Raw genomic sequence first — 21,576 nt, 5'->3', positions numbered from 1 at the left:
GTAGAAATCTCACTGCGCAGACCTCACAGCTAGGAGACCAGGGTTCAATTCCACCCTCGGCCATCTCTGTGTGGAGTTTGCATGTTCTCCCCGTGCATGCGTGGGTTTTCTCCGGGTACTCCGGTTTCCTCCCACATTCCAAAAACATGCTAGGTTAATTGGCCACTCCAAATTGTCCATAGGTATGAATGTGAGTGTGAATGGTTGTTTGTCTATATGTGCCCTGTGATTGGCTGGCCACCAGTCCAGGGTGTACCCCGCCTCACGCCCGAAGACAGCTGGGATAGGCTCCAGCAACCCTGCGACCCTCGTGAGGAAAAAGCGGTAGAAAATGAATGAATGAATATGTATGTGTACACAATATCAATGAACAACACAACAAAAAATATCGTTTTTTGAAAACTGAAAAATATCCGTCTCATCACTTTAGTATCGATCCGATACCGATACTGCCTTTATATCTGTACAATCAACATTTGGATCGATCCGCCCACCTCTACCTCCCTGAGACCGTCATGTGAGAATGCAGTGTGGTCCACGAGGACACCATCAGAACCGTTCAAACCGGAACACTGCTCTTCCTCCTCCTCTTCCTCCTCCTCTTCTTCCTCCACGAGCCACTCCTCGTCTTTTCCGTGCGCGTGTGTAGGAATGATCTGATGATGAAGATGATGTCTGTCGTGTCTACTGTGGAGAACCTTCCCACACGCACGGAGAGTCCTGCATCCATCTACCAGCGCTTCAAGAACATCTTCAGCAGGTGACACCCTTACACGACGACTCACACCTGATCTTTCACATACATGACACACACACACACACACACACACACACACTGTATGTACGTACATGATGTACACGTGCTACATGTACCTGTCTTTTGTCTGTCCCTAATGTAAACCATGACATGCTAACCCATCCATAACCTTTAACACATCTTATACAGCTTTATACTTAAACTCATTAAGTCCCTAAACGATCCATAGGGAACATTTTGGAGTGACAGTCATGTGACTATCCCGGCATATGCTTCCCCAAAACGGAGCTAGCTCATTACCAAAAGCATATGTAATGAATATTACCATGAAAGCTCATTTTACATCCCGGTAACAGTTGGAATGCTTTAATGGTGTGTCAAATGTCATAATTGAACCCTTGTTACTACATTTCATCAGTGAATGTATTCAAAACAAGCTAGGAAAATATCACTATTTATATTTATCTTATAATTGGCGACTCCAAATTGTCCATAGGTGCCCTGTGATTGGCTGGCCACCAGTCCAGGGTGTACCCCGCCTCACGCCCGAAGACAGCTGGGATAGGCTCCAGCACCCCCGCGACCCTCGTGAGGACAAAGCGGTAGAAAATGAATGAATGAATCTTTATCTTATAATTGGCGACTCCAAATTGTCCATAGGTATGAATGTGAGTGTGAATGGTTGTTTGTCTATATGTGCCCTGTGATTGGCTGGCCACCAGTCCGGGGTGTACCCCGCAGACAGCTGGGATAGGTTCCAGTACCACCCGCAACCCTCGTGAGGATAAGCGGTAGAAAATGAATGAATGAATCTTTATCTTATCTTATTTATATTTACCCTGACATGAAATATGTGTCACGGTAGCAAAAATGCTAACAAGACACTCAACAAATGTCACTCTTTCAATCATTTGCAGTCAATATGCAGTGGAAGCGGATAATGGTAACACCAATTGTAGTTTGACATGACAGTTTGATAATTCCAAATGCATATAAATGATGGCTGAAAAGGATCAATTAACATTTTGGGTTAGATCGTGGCGCTGCTCCGAGCCTTGACCCCTAAATCTCACAACTGAGCGTTCAGCGTCTTCTTTCTTGGATGGCATTTTTAGTAGGACGTGCCTGTGAATAAATATTATCATTTTTACAGGTCATTGTATTCTCAGGGTATTGAATGCATCATAAATGGACTGTTGAGGTTGCCTTATAAGATGTTTTGCCTGCAGAAAGACCAGATAGGACAGCAGTGTTCGTTCATGCTGAAAGACTCTCTACAATCAGTTCATTCTGAAAGACTAGGTAGGACAGCTGTTGTATCAGTTCATGCTGAAAGACCAGATAGAAAACCTCTCGTGTCAGTTCATGAGGAAAGACCAGATAGGACAGCTCTAGCTCCTTGATCCTCAGTGCCATGCCATGTCTCCCTACTGTGTGTGATTGTGTGTGGGTGGGTGGGTCGGTGTGCGTGTGTGTGTGTGTGTGTGTCTAGTATGGAGGGTGGGAGGGAGGGGCTTTCTTTGTAATTGTTTTCTTTTTAATTGTGGTAATTGTTTTTAATTCTGTAAAGCACTTTGTGTTGCATGTCCTTGCAGGAAAAGTGCTCTACAAATAAAGTTGATTTGATTTGATTTAGTCCAGCAAGGACAGCTCTAGTGTCAGTTCATGAGGAAAGACCAGATAGGACAGCTCTAGTCCAGCTAGATAGGACAGCTCTAGTGTCAGTACATGAGGAAAGACCAGATAGGACAGCTCTAGTCCAGCTAGATAGGACAGCTCTAGCGTCAGTTCATGAGGAAAGACCAGATAGGACAGCTCTAGTCCAGCTAGATAGGACAGCTCTAGTGTCAGTTCATGCTGAAAGACTAGATAGGACAGATCGAGTATCAGTTTATGCTGAGAGACCAGATAGAACAGCTCTCATGTCAGTTCATGCTGAAAGACTAGATAGGACAGATCGAGTATCAGTTCATGCTGAGAGAGCAGATAGAACAGCTCTCGTGTCAGTTAATGCTGAAAGACTAGATAGGACAGCTCTAGTATCAGTTCATGCTGAAAGACTAGATAGGACAGATCGAGTATCAGTTCATGCTGAAAGACCAGATAGGACAGCTGTAGTCAACATGAACTGACACTAGAGGTTTTCTATCTGGTCTTTCAGCATGAACTGATACAACAGCTGTCCTACCTAGTCTTTCAGAATGAACTGATTGTAGACATGGCCTGTCTAGTCAGAACAGAGCTGTCCTATATAGTCTTTGAGCATGAACTGACATTAGAGCTGTAAGAGCTAATCAGACTAGAGTTGTCTTAGCTAGTCTTTGAGCATGAACTGATACTAGAGCTGTCCTATCTAGTCTATCAACATGAACTGATATGTCAGCCAGATAACCTGAACTGCCTTTTTTCACCTAAAAAGCATCGACGTCAAGGCTGCAAAGACTCAGTTCATGTCGAACCTTGTGTCTGATGTTCTTTTGAATGTGCTTGTTGGTATTGTGAAACCCTGCAATAATGTTGGCATGGTGTCTCCATCAAGTATTTGTGACCAGTTTCTTGGGTTTTTCACTGACAAGGTTTCAGCAATTCGGTTCTCTGTCTTAGCATCTTTTTCTGTTGACCCCTGTGTTCCTCCTGTGTGTTCAGCTGTCTTGAAGCAGTTTGTTTACCTGAGAGAATTACCACAAGCTGCCCATGATCTAAAACCGTTAATCATTGGATTGTCTCCCACCTAATTTGACCAAAATGTAATTTGTTTTTATTACCTTTGGGCCTTATATTCTGGGGCTAATCAGTGCCTCTCTTTCTTCAGGTTGCGTTCCCCCATTCCCTGCATAGCAGGGATGAGCCGGACACTTGTTATAAATGAGTGCTAGTTTCCTTCTAATGTATTTTTGTCTTGATCCATATGCCTCTCGTAGAGTCTCCCAAGGCAAACAGGTTCTAGGTGACGGGCCAGATCGAGAGTGATACAGAAGACCCGTATAAGGAAAAGCAAGAGCCGAGACTGCATAAGGGTCCGGCGCATTGCATTTTGGGTGTTAGCAATAGCTATTAGCAACCTTGCTTCCTCTATGCTATAATGCCACACAGACAAGCATTGCTAGCTCGTCACTGCTAAGTGAACAGCGGAGAAGCTTGGGGGAGGGTGGAGGAAGCAGAGCTTGGGGGGGATCAAAGAGTTTATATATAAGGAAGTCCGCCTCTCTGTGACATCACAAAGGAACAGTTTTACCACGCCTTTTGAAACCGAGCGTTTTAAGCCATCCCAAACCTCCTCAGTTCCAAATGTGCAAACCTCATTATCTGGGACTTTGGCATGGTTTAACACTAGAATACAACATTCTAACTACATTTATAAGGCAGAAAAGTGAAAAAGCATAATAGGTCCCTTTTAAAAAAACCTACTTGGAAATTCATATATCACGGTCAGGTCTGGAAGCTGTTAACCTGTTAACCTGTTAACGAGGGATGGCTGTACTCCAGACTTTGTGTATATCAAAATTCAGTGGAACCTTGGTTAGCGTCATTAAACCGATCCAGAAGGTCTGACTCTAACCGAAACATCCATACATCCATCCATTTTCTATACCACTTATCCTCATTAGGGTCTTGGGGGTATGCTGGAGCTTATCCCAGCTGACTTCGGGCGAGAGGTAGGGTACACCCTGGACTGGTGGCCAGCCAATCACAGGGCACATATAGACAAACAACCATTCACACTCACATTCATACCTATGGACAATTTGGAGTGGCCTAGCATGTTTTTGTGTTTTAAGTCATCATAAAACAGGCCTGATACTTACAATATAAGAATTTTGTAATTTTCAGTTGGCACTGCCACATTGACTGGACACAACATTAGGTCCAGATCCAGATCACAATCCAGATACAGATACAGATACAGATAGTGGTTAAAAAAAAAATACAATTTGGACCCCAATGCTCTGTCCAATAATAGACCAGTCTCTAAGCCCCCCTTTCTTTCCAAGGTGTTAGACAAAGTCTCCTCCGTGAATCACCACCTTAGCGTGGTGGAGAGGTTTGAGTGCCGGACTGATCCCAGGAGCTATGTTGTCCAGGTATCCTCTCGTAGAGTCTCCCAAGGCAAACAGGTTCTAGGTGACGGGCCAGATCGAGAGTGATACAGAAGACCCGTATAAAGAAAAGCAAGAGCCGAGACCGCATAAGGGTCTGTCCGGCGCATTGCATTTTGGGTGGTGGTCCAGGTTGGGCGCCCCCAAAATGTTGATACATAGTAATATATTTATTATTGATCAAGGTCAATATCAATTATAATGTGAATAATAAAATATTTCTTGACGTAGAAAAAAATTTGATAGGACAGCTCTAGTCTGACTAGATAGGACAGCTTTAGAAAGACTGGAGAGGACAGCTCTAGTATCAGTTCATGCTGAAAGTCTAGCTAGGACATCGCTATAGTCTGACTAGGTAGGACAGCTTAAGTATCAGTTCATGCTGAAATACTAGATAGGACATCTCTAGTCTGACTAGATAGGGTAGCTGTAGTGTCAGTTAATGCTGAAAGACTAGATAGGATACATCTAGTGTCAGCTCAGTGCTCAAAAACTAGATAGGACAGCTCTAGTCTGACTAGATAGGACAGCTTTAGTGTTGGTTTGCACTGATAAATTAGATAGGACAGCTGGAGTCTGACGACACAGAACAGCTCTATTATCAATTCCCGCTCAAAGACTCGATAGGACAGCTCTGGATGATTTGTGTATGACAAAAATGTGTGGCTTTCACCACATTCCAGTGGTACAGTGAAAAACATGAAAGTGGGACAGGCATCCACACAAACAGCCAATGGTAATGTCATTATTGTTCATCCAAGGACTCCTTTATATTCCTCATGCTCATTAAGAAATATCATATACAACTGCATGGAACTATCTATATTGTTATATAGTATCCAAACTTAGTTGCTTTGCATGCCCTGATAAAATGTTGGTGTTATTTACGACATGAGCAGCAGGAGTTTAGTTGACGTGTTACAGTTATGTCTTTTAATGACTTTTGCATTCTCGAATACTAATGCAAGGGCCAGTTATGAACTCACAAGCTCTTTTATAATTGTATTTCTTATTGGCCTCATGCTTCCTATAGCTCTAGCTTGTAGACCTGCAATGTGTACAGGTAGGTAGGTGTGTGTCAATGTAATGGAAAGGTAAGGTAATATCCTCTTCCCTACCTGTGACACTGCAGCCATCAACTAACTGCATTTCTGCTACTATCCCTACTCTTCTCATTTGAGTTTGCCTTACGGGACACCGTAGTATTTTGAGATTTGGTGATGCAACATGGTTGAATAAACGAGCAATGCTGGGAGTATCATCCACACCTTTATTCATTCTACAAGATTCAACACTTACGAGCGAAATCGTACCACAACCACGACAGTGTATGAAAAAACAGGCAACATTTTTGTTCTCCCCGTGATTGCATGGTTTTTCTCCGGGGACTTCGGTTTCCTCCCCCATTCCAAAAACATGCTAGGTTAATTGGTGACTCCAGATTATGGCCACTGTCATATCACTATATTGACACTTACTATGGTACCCATTATGTCATTGTATGGTCATATCACCTCCTACTTTGTTACGAGGTGCATTATTAAAAAACAAACAAACAAAAAAAACCTTAAACTGTATTATGGAAAGCAGGAAGTGAACAAATGTAACAGTTACTGACTGTAAAAGTACCAGATGGAGGGGTAGGATTTAATAAGCTTTGCTTCTTCCTACTCCTTTTGGACATGTGGAACTGTGAACTGATTATGGGATGCATTCAATTGTAATCTGATGCATGTTCAAATGAAATAAAACCATTACCATTACCATTACCAAATTGTCCATAGGTATGATTGTGAGTGTGAATGGTTGTTTGTCTATATGTGCTCTGTGATTGGCTGGCCACCAGTCCAGGGTGTACCCCGCCTCTCGCCCCAAGACAGCTAGGATAGGCTCCAGCACCCCTGTGACCCTTGTGAGGAAAAGCGGTAGAAAATGAATGAATAAATGAATGAATCCTACGAAAACGGGGGGTTGTAAATGTGAGGTTTGACTGTGTGAATGCAATAATAACGTGCAACGTGTTCCCTGCAGAGACCTGCTGGTGACTTTGGCCTTCGGTCAAGTACTGTCCCTGTTGATCTGTGCCATCGGCCTGACCAGCAAGTACCTGGCTGATGACTTCCACGCCAACACACCCGTATTCCAGAGCTTTCTCAACTACATCCTGCTCTTCCTGGTCTACACCACCACACTGGCAGTCAGGCAAGGTACACACATACACACATCATCTACAGTCATCCCTCACAATATCAATTAGCACTCTCTCGCTTTATTGTGTTCTTTCAGAAATTAATGAATATATGATTTCTGTTTGGTGGTCGACTATGGTCTACCATATTGAAATACAATTGAAGTGTAGTATTTTGGTCACTGGGTGGCAATAATGCCAAAAATCATTGCGCCAATTTTCCTTACATTGCATTACCTGAACAGTGCATGATCTTATGAAGTCAGCCATGGCGTGTCCGACATGATAGAGTGAAAAAAAAGTTCTCCACCCATTCCGTGTGGAACTGGTAGATTTTTGGCTTGTGAGGTTTAGAAGTACATTCAAGGCTAACTGGTTAGCTTGCTAATGGCCTGCGCAATGAATAATAGGAGTGTAAAGGTGACCATAGGTGTGTTATTTTACACTTTTGCAGGGTTATATGGGTTATAATGTTAAAGGGGACCTATTACGCTCATTTTTTGGCCCTTTGTATTGAGTTGTGGACTCCTATAGAGCAGCTACACACAATAACCAGCACAGAAAGTGTTCTAGTTCTTCCAGAATCTGCACCTATTCAGCTGTAATTCTTTGGATTTCATGGTTCCCAAGAAAACGGTCTGTTTTAATTTATTACAACCATGGCCCGCCTCCAGGCACGCCCACTCTGCTGCGGTTGGTCACACTGCCAAGTGCATAGAAACACTTCCGGTTTGTGCCGCTAACTGTTTAGGACTTGATAAACAGCGATTTTACCCACTGCCGAGTACATAAAAAGACTTCCGGTTTGTGCCGCCAACTTTATAGGAGTTGATAAACGGCAATTTATCTTTTTCAAATGCCCGCTTTTAACATACAGCCATATGTGTTGGATCCCGAATCCCATCCGGAAGTAGAGACTATACAGTCCGAAGTTTCTCAAGAAAAGAGGTTACTTCAAGATGTCTCTCAATGGTAAGTAGCATTCACATTTTAGCGTTCTACAGCATCAATAACGTGTAATCTGTTTTGCGGGACTACCAGTGTGTATAAAACTCGGTTATAGCTATTAGCAACCTGTAGCAACTATTCCTCTATGCTATAATGCTTAGACCATTCACACTCACATTCATACCTATGGACAATTTGGAGTCGCCTAGCGTGTTTTTGGAATGTGGGAGGAATGTGGGAGAATTTTAACCATAAAAAATAGTATTAATCCAATTGATCTTTTACAACCTTGTAAATATGCCTTTTAACATTGTTAGAGCCCTATAGTCACCTTTACACTACAATATTGGAGACATAATAAGAGAAAATCAGTCATATAAGAGTCATATTGGTGTGTGTGGCTATAAAGATATTTTGGGACTCAGGGAGCTGAGGAGGTGGACGGACAGGAAATGATATTTGGGGTCCAAAGTTCAGTTTTAGATTTTCGTGGGTTACAACCGCAACAGTAGCCTGCGTTTTTATTAGGGATTTTGGATTAGGGATTGTTGTGCCTGTTGTGAGATTATTCAAACCTACAATAAATACCTGTTTTTCTGGCCATCAACTCTGGTGCTTGTGTGTGTTACATTACAGTAACGTTACTGACGGCTAATGTCTTATGTTTATGTTACTTCATTTTCATGCTTGAAAAAGCCTTATTTAGGCAGATAATACATAACATTTGCTATGCAGCTTTTCCTCCTTCGTATCTCGGTCGCTCGGCTTAGCAAAGGGGTGCTCAAAGCTAACAGCTGCTTCCGAGTGTAAACAATGGAGCGAGACGCAAGCTACAAATGTAACAAGATGAACATCCATAGCTGCACACTTAAGGGGTCGGCATGACACAAAAAATGGTGAGAAAGTATAAATAAAGCACTATTAAACACTAAAAACATAGCAGGACATATGGAGCAGCGCCATCTTGAAACATGAGACCTCCTCATCAAATCTAGTCTATATCGATATGAACGTTATGCTTGTTTTTGAAATCTTCAAAGAAATATTATATTTTAAAAATATTGATATATTGCCCAGCCCTAGTCTCACTCACTAGACCAATTCCATAACCCTCCTCTTGTGTTTTACATTTGAATGCATAAAAAGAATCACATAACATTTGTTTATTGCATCAAGGCTTTTTGACTTTGTCAGGAAACTCTATTTCAACAAAATAAAACCAGAAAAAAATCATTTTTACTACATTTTAAAATGGTCTGGTTGAAATGATGACCACTGTATTGTTAGGGTCGGTTTCGACCCGGTAATAATAATATGATTATAAAGCAATATTTTGAGCCATAACTAAAATCATAAGTGTACAATTAGCCAACACAATAACGACCAGCTCCTCTTCTCATCATGGAAGCTTTTTGCTTACCGCTTTTCCCGTATACCAGCAGAAAAACAATGTCCAGACATGTGAGGTGAATTCCCTCATTTGACTGATGGCTGATTTCACATTTACAATTTGGATCATGGAAAGAATGGCAAGAAGTACAGTGAACCAAGATCTGGACCAAATTTTTGGTGACAATGAGGGAGAGGACAGACCAGCATAGCCATTGAGATGATCAGGAGGACAACGTGGAGTATGATCCAGAAGACACAGATGATGTGAGTCAGATGAGGTTGCTGGTGGTGAAGCTGTTCAATATCTATATGTTTTATAGACAGGTAACAAAAGAACCTTCAATTTATGAATATGATTCTTTTGAGGTTCATTTGACCATTTTTGGAAATTGAAATCAAGCGGTATAGTGACAAAAAATGTCCTACATGCCCACACCAAAAGTATTAAAACCAACATTTTCATGGATGAAGAAGCCTAAGAAGGTAACCAAGCGATTAGAAGCTAATTTTACAGCTGATTTAATACATGGGTCAAAACTGACCCGTTAACATAAGAGGTGATACCAGAAAGCTAACACAAGAGGAAGGATATACTGTGAAAAGAAAAAAGATGTCGTACTCTCGCAGCCTAACCAATCCAAGTCAACGCTCATGATTGTGAAATCAAAAAGAATGTTGATGGAATATGTCTTCTACTTTGTTTTCCCGCTGGTTCCTCCAGGTGAAGGCAACTTGTTGGCTATCTTGAAGCAGCGCTGGTGGAAGTATATGATTCTTGGCTTCATCGACATTGAGGCCAACTACCTGATGCTAAAAGCTTACCAATACACCACACTGTCCAGTGTTCAGGTATTCCCTTTCTTGTCACATGCTGCTTTCTATTTGCTTTTCCACTTCAACAGCCTTTGATTGCAGCAAGTTCCTCTATTCAGGCACCATCCACATCACATCATTCTCTTCCATTTCTTTTGTTTTGATCTCAGATGTACCCTGTTAGCATGTGCATAGCATCATTTGTTCCTGAAAGGTCATCGGTGATTCTTAACTGCCATAATCTATCATCCCATAATTCCATGTTCCCTGGGGCGATAATGCCGTTTAAATGTGTGCTTAAGAAAGCTGAATCCTACTGTGTTCAGTGTTTACATTTCAATAAATATTTGTTTCAACTTGAGACCTGTAATATTTGTTATCATGGTCATTTTTTCATGTAAATTGAGGGATCAAAAGCAGTATCGGGGCGGCACGGCGGTCTAGTGGTTAGCACGCAGACCTCACAGCTAGGAGACCAGGGTTCAATTCCACCCTCGGGCATCTCTGTGTGGAGTTTGCATGTTCTCCTCGTGCATGCGTGGGTTTTCTCCGGGTACTCCGGTTTCCTCCCACATTCCAAAAACATGCTAGGTTAATTGGCCACTCCAAATTGTCCATAGGTATGAATGGGAGTGTGAATGGTTGTTTGTCTATATGTGCCCTGTGATTGGCTGGCCACCAGTCCAGGGTGTACCCCGCCTCTTGCCCAAAGACAGCTGGGATAGGCTCCAGCTCCCCCCGCGACCCTTGTGAGGAAAAAGCGGTAGAAAATGAATGAATGAATGAAAAGCAGTATCGGCCACAAATATCGGCCCAAGCAAAATTGGCCATCGGCTGAGGGTGATGGAAAAAAAATCAGTATCGGCATCGGCCCCCAAAAAATATATATCGGTCGATCCCTAGTTGACAGCCCTCCTACAAAAACACCTTCTTGTCTGATTTCAGATCAGCATTTGCAATAAAAATGAGTGTTGCACACCCTCTTTCTCTCTTTAATTACCATTCAAACGACGCTAGCAAGACCAGTAGCCAACAAGGGTTGATGTCATGCCACGTGCTCAACCCTGACTGAGGGCTTTAAAATAATATTGGGAAGACGTACAAAATCAACAATCTTATGAATGTTATGATTTAATTTTAATTCCTTGATTTATTTCTTGTCTGTTTGTCTACTCTCAGCTGTTAGACTGCTTTGTGGTCCCAGTGGTCTTGCTGCTATCCTGGTTCTTTCTGTTAGTGAGGTACAAGGCTGTGCACATTGTGGGGACGTTGCTGTGTCTGCTGGGGGTGGGCTGCATGGTGGGGACCGATATCCTGCTTGGCCGCCAGCAGGGCTTCGGTAAGTATCATACTGACTGGTAACTTACTTAGTCTTCTTTGCTTTGCCTTTCAGTGAAGTTATTTAATGTATACTATTACTTCATGGAGAAAAATGTAGACTTCTTCTGAGGTCAAACAGTCCTGAAGGTCATCTGACTCACATGTGCTGTCTCTATATTGAAAAGTCTCACACTGAAAAGTACTGCAAAAAGTGCAGTGCTGTCTGTCTTGGCTAGGTACTGCAATGGTGGCGCTAGCGTTCCAACCATGACTGCTAATTGTTGGTTGCTTCTCTGACACGGTGTGTATGATATGTACACACGCAGGCGCCTGTAGGATTCCTTATTTATAAATGGAATGTTGTCATATTTACAGCATAGAAAACATTTTTACGTCCATCAATATACGTTTTTAACATCATTAGAGGTTATTATTAATAACCTATAGTCACCTCTACACCCCTAACATGCATGCTAGGTTAATTGGCCACTCCAAATTGTCCATAGCTATGAATGTGAGTGTGAATGGTTGTTTGTCTATATGTGCCCTGTGATTGGCTGGTCACCAGTCCAGCGTGGACCACGCCTCATGCCCGAAGTTACCCTAGTGAGGATAAGTGGCATAGAAAATGGATGGATTAATGGAAGGTTGGGGAAAAACTGTTATAGGAATAAAGTGAAAATATTATGGTAATAAGGTAGGTAAAAAAAAAAAATTCCCATGATGCACTTTGTCTGTACCAAGCATTTAATTGAAGGACTAGCAGCATAGAAAAGGGATGGATGGTGCTGCAATGCTGCTTCTGTCCACCAGAGCGAGCCAGAGAGCCCAGAGCCCAGAAGGAGGCTGACATAATTGCAGTGCCCCAATGAATGTGGTGATCAGAAAAATGTGTCATGGGAAAATGTTTTTTTTTTTTTAAACTCATATTGGTACATGTTGGTATATTTCTCAAGTATATCTGTTGAGTGTTAAGCTGCTGTGTGATGAGTTTTTAGTAAGATGACACAGTGAGTCAGACTGTTATATATTTATGCTATTATATCCACTATAATGTCCGTAAGCGATTTCTGATGGGTTAGCTTGTGATTGGCTCCTGCCGAAGCGCTGCCGTTACCTCAATGACTCACGAGCAGCACAATATTTAAATAGTTAGAGTTCTGAAATAAAGGAGAGGTCACAAGATTTTAACGTAGTCATAAATTAGCCTCATTGCTGTTCAAAGTTGAAGAAAAAAGTAGTTTACCGTACATATTATATGTTTCAATATATTATATATTGTATATTGTGCTTATCTAACCCAAGAAGTACTACATGTTTATGTGTGTATATTCTGCATGTGTAACCAAGAAGTACTACATATTTATGTATAATATATATACAGTATATATGTATATTCTGCATGTGACTATGGTTGTCCTGCTCGTTCCAGGTGAGCCAAATCTCTTTGGAAATCTTCTAGTTTTGGGGGGAGCAACCTTGTACGGAATCTCCAATGTCTGTGAGGAGTTCATCGTGAAGAATATGAGTCGGGTGGAGTTCCTGGGCATGATGGGTCTCTTTGGATCATTTTTCTGCGGCATCCAACTGTGAGTCATTGCGATTAATAAACCTGATTAAAGCTTAGTATAGCCATCCATCCGTCCATCCATTGTCTTAACCTGTAACCCACGCACACCCTCACCTCTTTAAGATGACGCAAGTACCGCAAGTAAGTAAGTTTAGTAAGTAAGTAAGTTTTATTTATATAGCACCTTTCTCAGACAGAAGTCACAAAGTGCTTCACAAAAGGCAAAACACAGAGTTAAAATACACATAAAAAATACAATAAAACAATGTACAATAAAAATAGACATAAAACAGTACATAAAAACAGTATACAATAAAATAGACATAAATATATGATGGTCATAGTACCCCAAATCTACTGAGCTGGGTATGCCTGCAAAAACAAGTGAGTTTTAAGGTTACTCTCAAATGTATCGACAGAGTCAAGCGAACGTAGGGAGGGTGGAAGGTCATTCCAGAGCCTTGGCGCAACAACCTGAAAAGATAGGTCTCCTCGGGTCCTAAACGACTACGAGGGACCATGAGTAAATTTTGATCTAACGATCTCAGCCTCCGAGAGGGGGTATAGGGACGCAAAAGTCTCGTATGTAGACAGGGGCCTGGCCTTGCAAGGCTCTAAAAGTGAGCACCAGGATTTTAAAATTCACACGGAATGAGACAGGGAGCCAATGGAGAGCTTTCAGAATCGGCCTGATGTGAGCCCTTCTGTTGCATCGAGTCAATAACCGCGCAGCAGAATTTTGAACCTGTTGCAGACGAGACAACTCTTTTTTGTTTAGACAAGAAAACAAACGATTGCAGTAGTCTAAACGAGAAGACACAAAGGCATGGATTATCATCTCGAGCTCACCTTTAGATACCATTGTTCGAAGTTTCGAGATTTTTCTTAGCTGAAAGAAACAATTCCGAGTGAGCTGCTTTGAGTGGTGCTGTAATGACATTTCCTTGTCAAAAATTACTCCAAGATTTCTGAGGCTTGACTTACAAGACAGGCAAGTGCCTCCCGTATGACTTTAGTATGTATTTTATTGTAGGAGTAGCAAGAATAATGATGTCACACTTACATTAAATACATATTACAGGCTATAGACGTCATGGCTAATAAATGTTTCAGCAACATTATATTAGTGGCCAGATGCTGACAAATATGAAAATGTGCAGGCGCTACGATCCAGCACAACAGTTGGGAGGGAGAAGTGATATTTGACGACTAGTTCGCGTCCAGTTTAGCAACCATTAAAGATACAATAAAAAGACAATTATTTAAAAACAAATAACAGCCCAAATTAACAAATCAACACAATAAAAACTTCAGCCAATGACACCACTAGTCATTTAGTCATGCAATAATAAATTCACAAGTCAATGAAAAAAATACATTTCTGTTCATGCAGGGCTCGACAATAACGATGTACCGATGGCCCGGGGCAAGTTAAAACCAAATTGGGGCAAGTAAATCCAATCAGTGATATTCCCGTGGGGCAAGTGCACTTTGGCATGCCATACTGCCAAGAGTTTTTTTTAAAAGCGGTTCTTGTTGGGTGTTGGTAAAACACGGACTGTGTAATGCCGGTGGTAGTTTGCAAACCAATCCTTGCAAATCTTGAAATGGACCAATCAGAATCGTTTATTCAGACCGCGGTCCGTAGTCCACAGTCCGCGTTTTACCCACACCCGTTCTTGTTCATGATCAACCAATCAGCGATGGTTTGACTAGGAAAACATCTATCATGGCGTCCCTGCCAACATGGTCTAATTCTTCAACAACTTGTGAAGGAAAAGAGCAAAAAGTGATGAAGCAGTGCCTCCTAAACAAGTATTTTATTAGCGGCAGCAAATCAAATGATGGCACAGGTGAGTGAATCACATTGCTGTGACAATTTGAAGTGGTCACAATGAAACACCACCCATTAGATCCAATACCAAGTGCTGATTTTGCACAAGCTACAAAATCTAGCGCTTCCATTTCTCTGTGGATTTTTATCAGCTTTGCTTCACAAATTATTGTTTGACCATTCAGCATTTTTTTCTGGATTAAAAACACTTTACTAGTACACAAATGTGTATTCAATAATGTTTCATGGTGGTGCACAACTTATAAACATCACTGCTTACTACGACTGCGATGTGTAAGGTAGTATGTAGTAAATGAGATGATATCATTATGGCAGTCTTTTCATTTTACATGGGGCAAGTTCGGGCAAGTAGTTCTCACCTTAAGGATTCCCCATGGGCAAGTCATTTTTGGTTTTAATGTAGAGCCCTGTCATGGAGTCCATGGCGCAAACAACCAGGTAACTTTTCCACACATCCTACACAACATAATGGCTTCAAATTAAGGGTGAAATATGGATTCATCTCGATGCGTTTGTGGGTATCGGTGAAATCGGATGCAAGCGCTGTTTTATTATGTTAGTATGTTCTATTATGTTATGTTAAACTTCACCCCATATCTTCAACCCTGTTCCCCAGGTGCCATGAATGCACCATAATTTTCGGAATTCAAGCACATTGGTGTTGCAAGTTGTTAACCACCAAATTGAGGTGTGTTTGCTTTCTTGCATTCAGCTTCCTTGTGTGTCCCTGAATGGAGTAAATACGGTAATCCCTCGTTTATGGTGGCAAACTAGTTCCATACCCAATCAGTATCAGTATCGAACCATTGACTCACCCAACAATACAGTAACATTACTGACACAGAGTGACTAAGGTTGTGGAAAATAATCCATATTAATCGATACATCGATGCCCATGCGTGTGATGCGAGTGCATCGGTTTATTCACTGGGTATGGATGCTATTGACGGGATTCATCTCAATGCGTGTGTGGGTATCTGTAAAATCCGATGCAAGTGCCGTTTTATTAATGTTCATCTTCGCTCAATATGCTGTTCCCCAGGTGCCATGAATGCACCATCATTATTTGGCCTTTTGTATTGAATACGGACGGAAGCCGTGAGGCACATCCAACTACTAGTAAAACAGCATGGACGTTCGTAGCAAGCAGCAGCGAGGAAGTTTCTATATTTAACCCCCCCCGCAACGTTTAAATGGTATGTTTGGAAACACTACGGATTCTCAACGGTGGAAAGCTTGACAAAACGTCCGTCATTTGCAAAGAATGCTGTGTCAAGAAGCCGTAAAACAGCAGCATGACAAACATGCAGACCCCCCTAAAAAAGGGGACACCACAACACGGACAAGTCACGGACGGCGACAGCGAATCAGGAGGGGACTGCTATTGTGGCGTGTAAGTGCCGCGTTCCAATGAATATGTTATGCGCTAACGATGGATCTGCGCGATCGATTGATAGCGCTGCGCCCGAGATGGATCCATCGTTAGCGCACAAATCGATCGATTTCTGCGATCGACCATCACCATCGATAACCCCTAAGCCTAGCCCTAACCCTAACCCTAACGGGCTCAAGCCCTCCCGGCTAACCCTAACCCCTAACCCCTAACCCCTAACCCTAAGCCCTAAGCCCTAAGCCCTAAGCCGAACCCGAACCCGAACCCGAACCCGAACCCGAACCCGAACCCGAACCCGAACCCTAACCCTGACCCTGACCCTAACCCTAACCCCTAACCCATAACCCTAACCCCCTAACCCTAACGAGCTCAAGCCCTCCCGCCAAACCCTAACCCCCTAACCCCCTAACCCCAACCCGTAACCCTAACCCTTAACCCTAACCCCTAACCTCTAACTTTAACCCTAACCCCCTAACCCTAACGAGCTCAAGCCCTCCCACCTAACCCTAACCCCCATAACCCATAACACATAACCCATAACCCATAACCCATAACCCATAACCCATAACCCATAACCCATAACCCATAACCCTAACCCCAACCCTGAATCAACAAGAAGTCGATGCATGCAAATTTCAAATCTTTGTTTAATTGTCAAGCAGTTCACTTTGTTACCGTTCTCGGCGGGGGGAGTGTGAACCCTAACCCCTAACCCTAACCCTAACCCTAACCCTAACCCTAACCCTAACCCTAACCCTAACTCCTCCGTCAACCACAGGAGGACCGGGGTGGCAGGAACTACCGGGGGATGCCCCAGTTGGGACGGGCTCAAGCCCTCCCGCCTAACCCTAACCTTCGAACCCCCCTAACCTAACCCTAACCCTAACCGATAACCCAAACCCCTCCGTCAACCACAGGGGGACCGGGGTGGCAGGAACTACCGGGGGATGGAGCGTGCTCCTCCTGCCCCAGTCAGGGGACGGGCTCAAGCCCTCCCGCCTAACCCCCTAACCCTAACCCCCCTAACCTAACCCCTAACCCCGCCGTCAACCACAGGGGGACTGGGGTGGCAGGAACTACCGGGGGATGGAGCGTGCTCCTCCTGCCCCAGTCAGGGGACGGGCTCAAGCCCTCCCGCCTAACCCCCTAACCCTAACCCCCCTAACCTAACCCCTAACCCCGCCGTCAACCACAGGGGGACTGGGGTGGCAGGAACTACCGGGGGATGGAGCGTGCTCCTCCTGCCCCAGTCAGGGGACGGGCTCAAGCCCTCCCGCCTAACCCTAACCCCCTAACCTAACCCCCGTAACCCTAACCCCCCTAACTTAACCCCTAACCCTAACCCTAACCCTGTCATTGTATGTAATTAGCAGATCAACCATTGTCATTATATCGTCAGTGCAGTGTCAAAGCATCGGTCTCCAGCGCAAGGCAGTTATATCCATCGTGAGCGCAGAAATCAATCGATTTGTGCGCTAACGATGGATCCATCTCGGGCGCAGCGCTATCGATCGATCGCGCAGATCCATCGTTAGCGTGTAATAACTACACACCGTGGTCTTTGTTTTCCTCTTTAATTGTTTTGTCGCTTTCAATCACTCTGCGTCTTTAAACACCTGCTTCCTTTTTTGTTGTCTGCGTGGGTGACGTACGTGCATTGGTGACGTGAGCGATTCTGTGAAAAAATTCAATATTTTTTGTAATGGAGGTATTTGAATAATCGTTGCGGCCCTAGTTATAATATACGTACGTGGGTACGGCTGTCTGTGTCCTGAACGCAACGTCAATGCCTGGCAGGTCATTACAAAGCTTTTTGGGCACTATGAAAATATTACTTTGTGGCCAACATCATTCCCATTCCTGGTAAACATGGGATGAACATGCTGTGGGACGGATCACGTGGCCTGTGTCTGGTGCTAATGGATTAAAGGGCTGGAGTGGAGTCTTGGACTGACAATCTTTTACATGCAAGCTGATATAATCCCATACTCTTTTTCATCAAAATAATAATCATAATGGATTAATTTATAATGCACTTTCCTTTCTTCAGAATCATAAAGTGCTTCACGGGAAAAAACAATAAAAAAAGAAAACACAAGTTTTAAAAATGTGAGGGCAATATAAAACCGGCAGTATTAAAAAGATGGGGGCAAATAAACCAAGCATCTAAGAAAAAGCTTGACTAAAAAGCTTGGTTTTAAGTCCTCTTGTAAAAGTGTCAGCAGACTGTGGTGCTCTGAGGTTTGGACCAATTTAGGAAGGTAGGCGTTTGAGGAGCGGAGGTTGCGTGTTGACGGTTGAAGGGAAACTAGTTCCTTGAGGTAGGGGGGCGTTGCCATGGATGCACTGATGGGTCAGAAGGGGAAACAATGGGAAGCCAGTGGAGTGTTTTGAGAAAGGGGGGGGGGGTGATGTTCTCGCTTCCGCACTCTCATCAGGATCATAGCAGCGCTGTTCTGGATGTACTGGAGCTTTTTGAGGCGCTTGGTAGGGATCCTGATTGATGAGAAGTGCGTTGCGGTAATCAAGCCTGCTTTTTGTGCTGATATGGGATCATGACCCCAATTTCATTGCACCTCTCATGTTTCATGATGGGACATGCTATATGTTATATGTTAATGTTATATGTTGATATGCAAAGTCAGTGCAAATGACATGCATGCACTGTTCGCTTTAGGATTGATTTTAAGATGTTATTGTTTGTTTTTAAGGCGTTAAATACATCTCGGACCTCAAATACATCTCGGACCTCATCCAAATTTACTCTCCAGCACGGTCACTGAGCTCCGAGGGCCAGCTCCAACTTGTGGTGCCCAAGACGAGACTTAAGACCAGGGGAGACCGAGCCTTTTCTGTGGTTGGCCCCAAGCTATGGAACTCTCTCCTCTCCCAAGTAAAAAAGGCCCCCCAACATCGAAAGTTTTAAGTCTCGTCTTAAAACCCACTTTTATTCTCTGGCTTTTAACTTGGAGTGAGTGGTATGGTCCTGTGTCTTTTAGTTCTTTATTTTTATTTTAATTGTTTTTTTGTTATACTTTTTTTGCTTTGCTTCTTGTTTTTAATACTTTAATATCTATTTTACTATTTTATTTCTATTTGATCTTTTAGTTTTGGATGAAATTCAATTTGTAAAATTCAATTTTATTTTTACTTTTTCCATCTCTGTGTGGAGTTTGCATGTTCTCCCCGTGCATGTGTGGGTTTTCTCCCGGTACTCCGGTTTCCTCCCACATTCCAAAAACATACTAGGTTAATTGGCCACTCCAAATTGGCCATAGGTATGAATGTGAGTTGGCTGGCGACCAGTCCAGGGTGTACCCCACCTCTCACCCGAAGACAGCTGGGATAGGCTCCAGCAACCCCCGCGACCCTCATGAGGAAAAGCGGTAGAAAATGAAATGAAATTTGTACTTTTTATTTCACTAGTCTGTGCAGCACTTTGGAAACTCTTTGGTTTATAAAATGTGCTATGTAAATAAAGTGGATTGGATTTGATGAAGATTCAGCACAACTGAATGTATGAATGGATGATGGTTGTTTTTTTGTGGTTGCAGGGCTATAATGGAACACAAGGAGTTACTGAAGGTTCCATGGGACTGGCAGTTAGGTGAGGTGGTGTGTGCATCGTAACGTTATGTCTAATTGTGCAAATAAATCAACTCCCTTTGGTTTTGTGCAGGTCTCCTGTACGTGGGCTTCAGTGTCTTCATGTTCAGCCTCTACAGCTTCATGCCGCTGGTGATGAAGAGAACAAGTGCCACCTCGGTCAGCCTCTCTTTGCTCACAGCTGACCTGTACAGCCTCTTCTGTGGCCTCTTCCTCTTCCATTACAAGGTATCTTCCAACTCAGGAACGGTCTGAAGAATGAGAAAAGACTAGATTTTGGTGTTGGGGTTAGTCAAATGTCAAACATCTGCTCTGCTTGTGTGTTGCAGTTCTCTTGCCTCTATTTGTTATCATTCTCCATCATCATTTTGGGCCTTGTGGTTTATTCCTCTGCATCCACGTATATGGTCCAGGACCCTCGTGTCTACAAGCAGTTCAGGAACACCATCAACCTGTCAGCCAGTGACCCACTCCAGCCTAGTCATGGAGTCCTGGAACCTTCTGTAACCTACACCAGCCTAACTCCCGAGTCAGGGGAGGAGCCCAGTTTACGTGTCATTTAAAATGATCTCTTTTTTACTGTTGAGAGCTTCGTGCTGTTTTCACTGAAAGGTTTGTACAAAGAACTGTATCCACTCTGTTGAGCAGGTAAAACTGTGATGACTCCATGGAGATTCCATGTATAGATTTGGCTGAAACCACGGGTGAGATTTACATGTCAGTGTCCAAGTTGCCATGACAACATGTACCTAAAAATGAAGTGACTGAACGTTATAAAGTAAGACTAGCATACTGCAGTGATTGTAAATGATGAATGTATACTTCGGGGGAAACAAGTATTTTCATCCCCTACTGATTTGTACATTTGTACATCATTTTTATGCTAGCTTTACTGTACGAGAGAAAAATAATGTAAAATATATATACAGTAATCCCTTGTTTATTGATGAATTGGTTCTGGACCAGACTGTGATAAGTGAATTTCTGCAAAGTAGGATTCCTTATTTATAAGTGGAATAATATTTTTGGAGTTTTCTGTTAGAACCTTCTATGCTAAATATGTTTTTCTTTATATTATTATAGCCATCTAGACAGGAAATGACTAAGCAACAAATAACAAAATGAAACATTAAAGCATAAATAAGACTCGTGCTTGTGTGTGTTGCTGTAAATATTTACTGGTGTTGCACAGGAAGTGATGTCAGGGGTCAGATGTCAGGCTACTGCAGCTACGGATCCAACACTGTCTGTCAAGTACATTCACTCAATATTTATATTCCAGTAGTAAAGACAGCTGCACATTTGAGGGCCATTATTAGGGCTTTATGAGTGCGTCCATTTTTTAGCCAGTTATTAGCTCGTGGTCGTGGGATGTAACCCCACAAATAGCAATGATCTACTGTACTGGAAAAATTTTAAATATTGAATATTCTATTCATATTATTATTTATGTAGTCAAATATTTTAGGAAAATATAGTCTATTTTGGTGGGGTTTTTTCCCTCTAAAGAAAATCAGGTGCCCTTCTAAAACAAAAAGTGTGTACTATAATTAAAGTACATTTTATAAATATTATAAATAAAGTGTTAAATAAGTGTTAAATAATAATAAATAAGTGTTAAATAATAATAATAAAAA

At 42.6% G+C, this 21,576-nt stretch overlaps 1 protein-coding gene across 2 annotated transcripts; it reads left to right on the top strand.

The window, feature by feature from the left end:
• The first annotated feature begins 501 nt into the window (after positions 1-501).
• On the top strand, positions 502-21,068 carry slc35f1 (solute carrier family 35 member F1). Of its 2 annotated transcripts, none has more exons than XM_058091739.1 (8): positions 502-760; positions 6,886-7,061; positions 10,104-10,231; positions 11,375-11,534; positions 12,948-13,104; positions 19,888-19,940; positions 20,013-20,167; positions 20,269-21,068. In XM_058091739.1, exons 1-8 carry the CDS (start codon positions 660-662, stop codon positions 20,500-20,502), a joined length of 1,164 nt encoding a protein of 387 aa, XP_057947722.1. In that variant the 5' UTR covers positions 502-659; the 3' UTR covers positions 20,503-21,068. The 2 variants fall into 2 exon arrangements, with proteins under 2 accessions (XP_057947722.1, XP_057947724.1); XM_058091741.1 differs by having other exon boundaries at positions 592-760; positions 6,886-7,056.
• Positions 21,069-21,576: the final 508 nt, after the last annotated feature.

This window comes from Doryrhamphus excisus, chromosome 1, assembly GCF_030265055.1.
Source record: "Doryrhamphus excisus isolate RoL2022-K1 chromosome 1, RoL_Dexc_1.0, whole genome shotgun sequence".
NCBI lineage: Eukaryota > Metazoa > Chordata > Actinopteri > Syngnathiformes > Syngnathidae > Doryrhamphus > Doryrhamphus excisus.
Note: the sequence above shows the minus strand (reverse complement) of the source record. Positions and strands in the feature narration are given on the sequence as shown.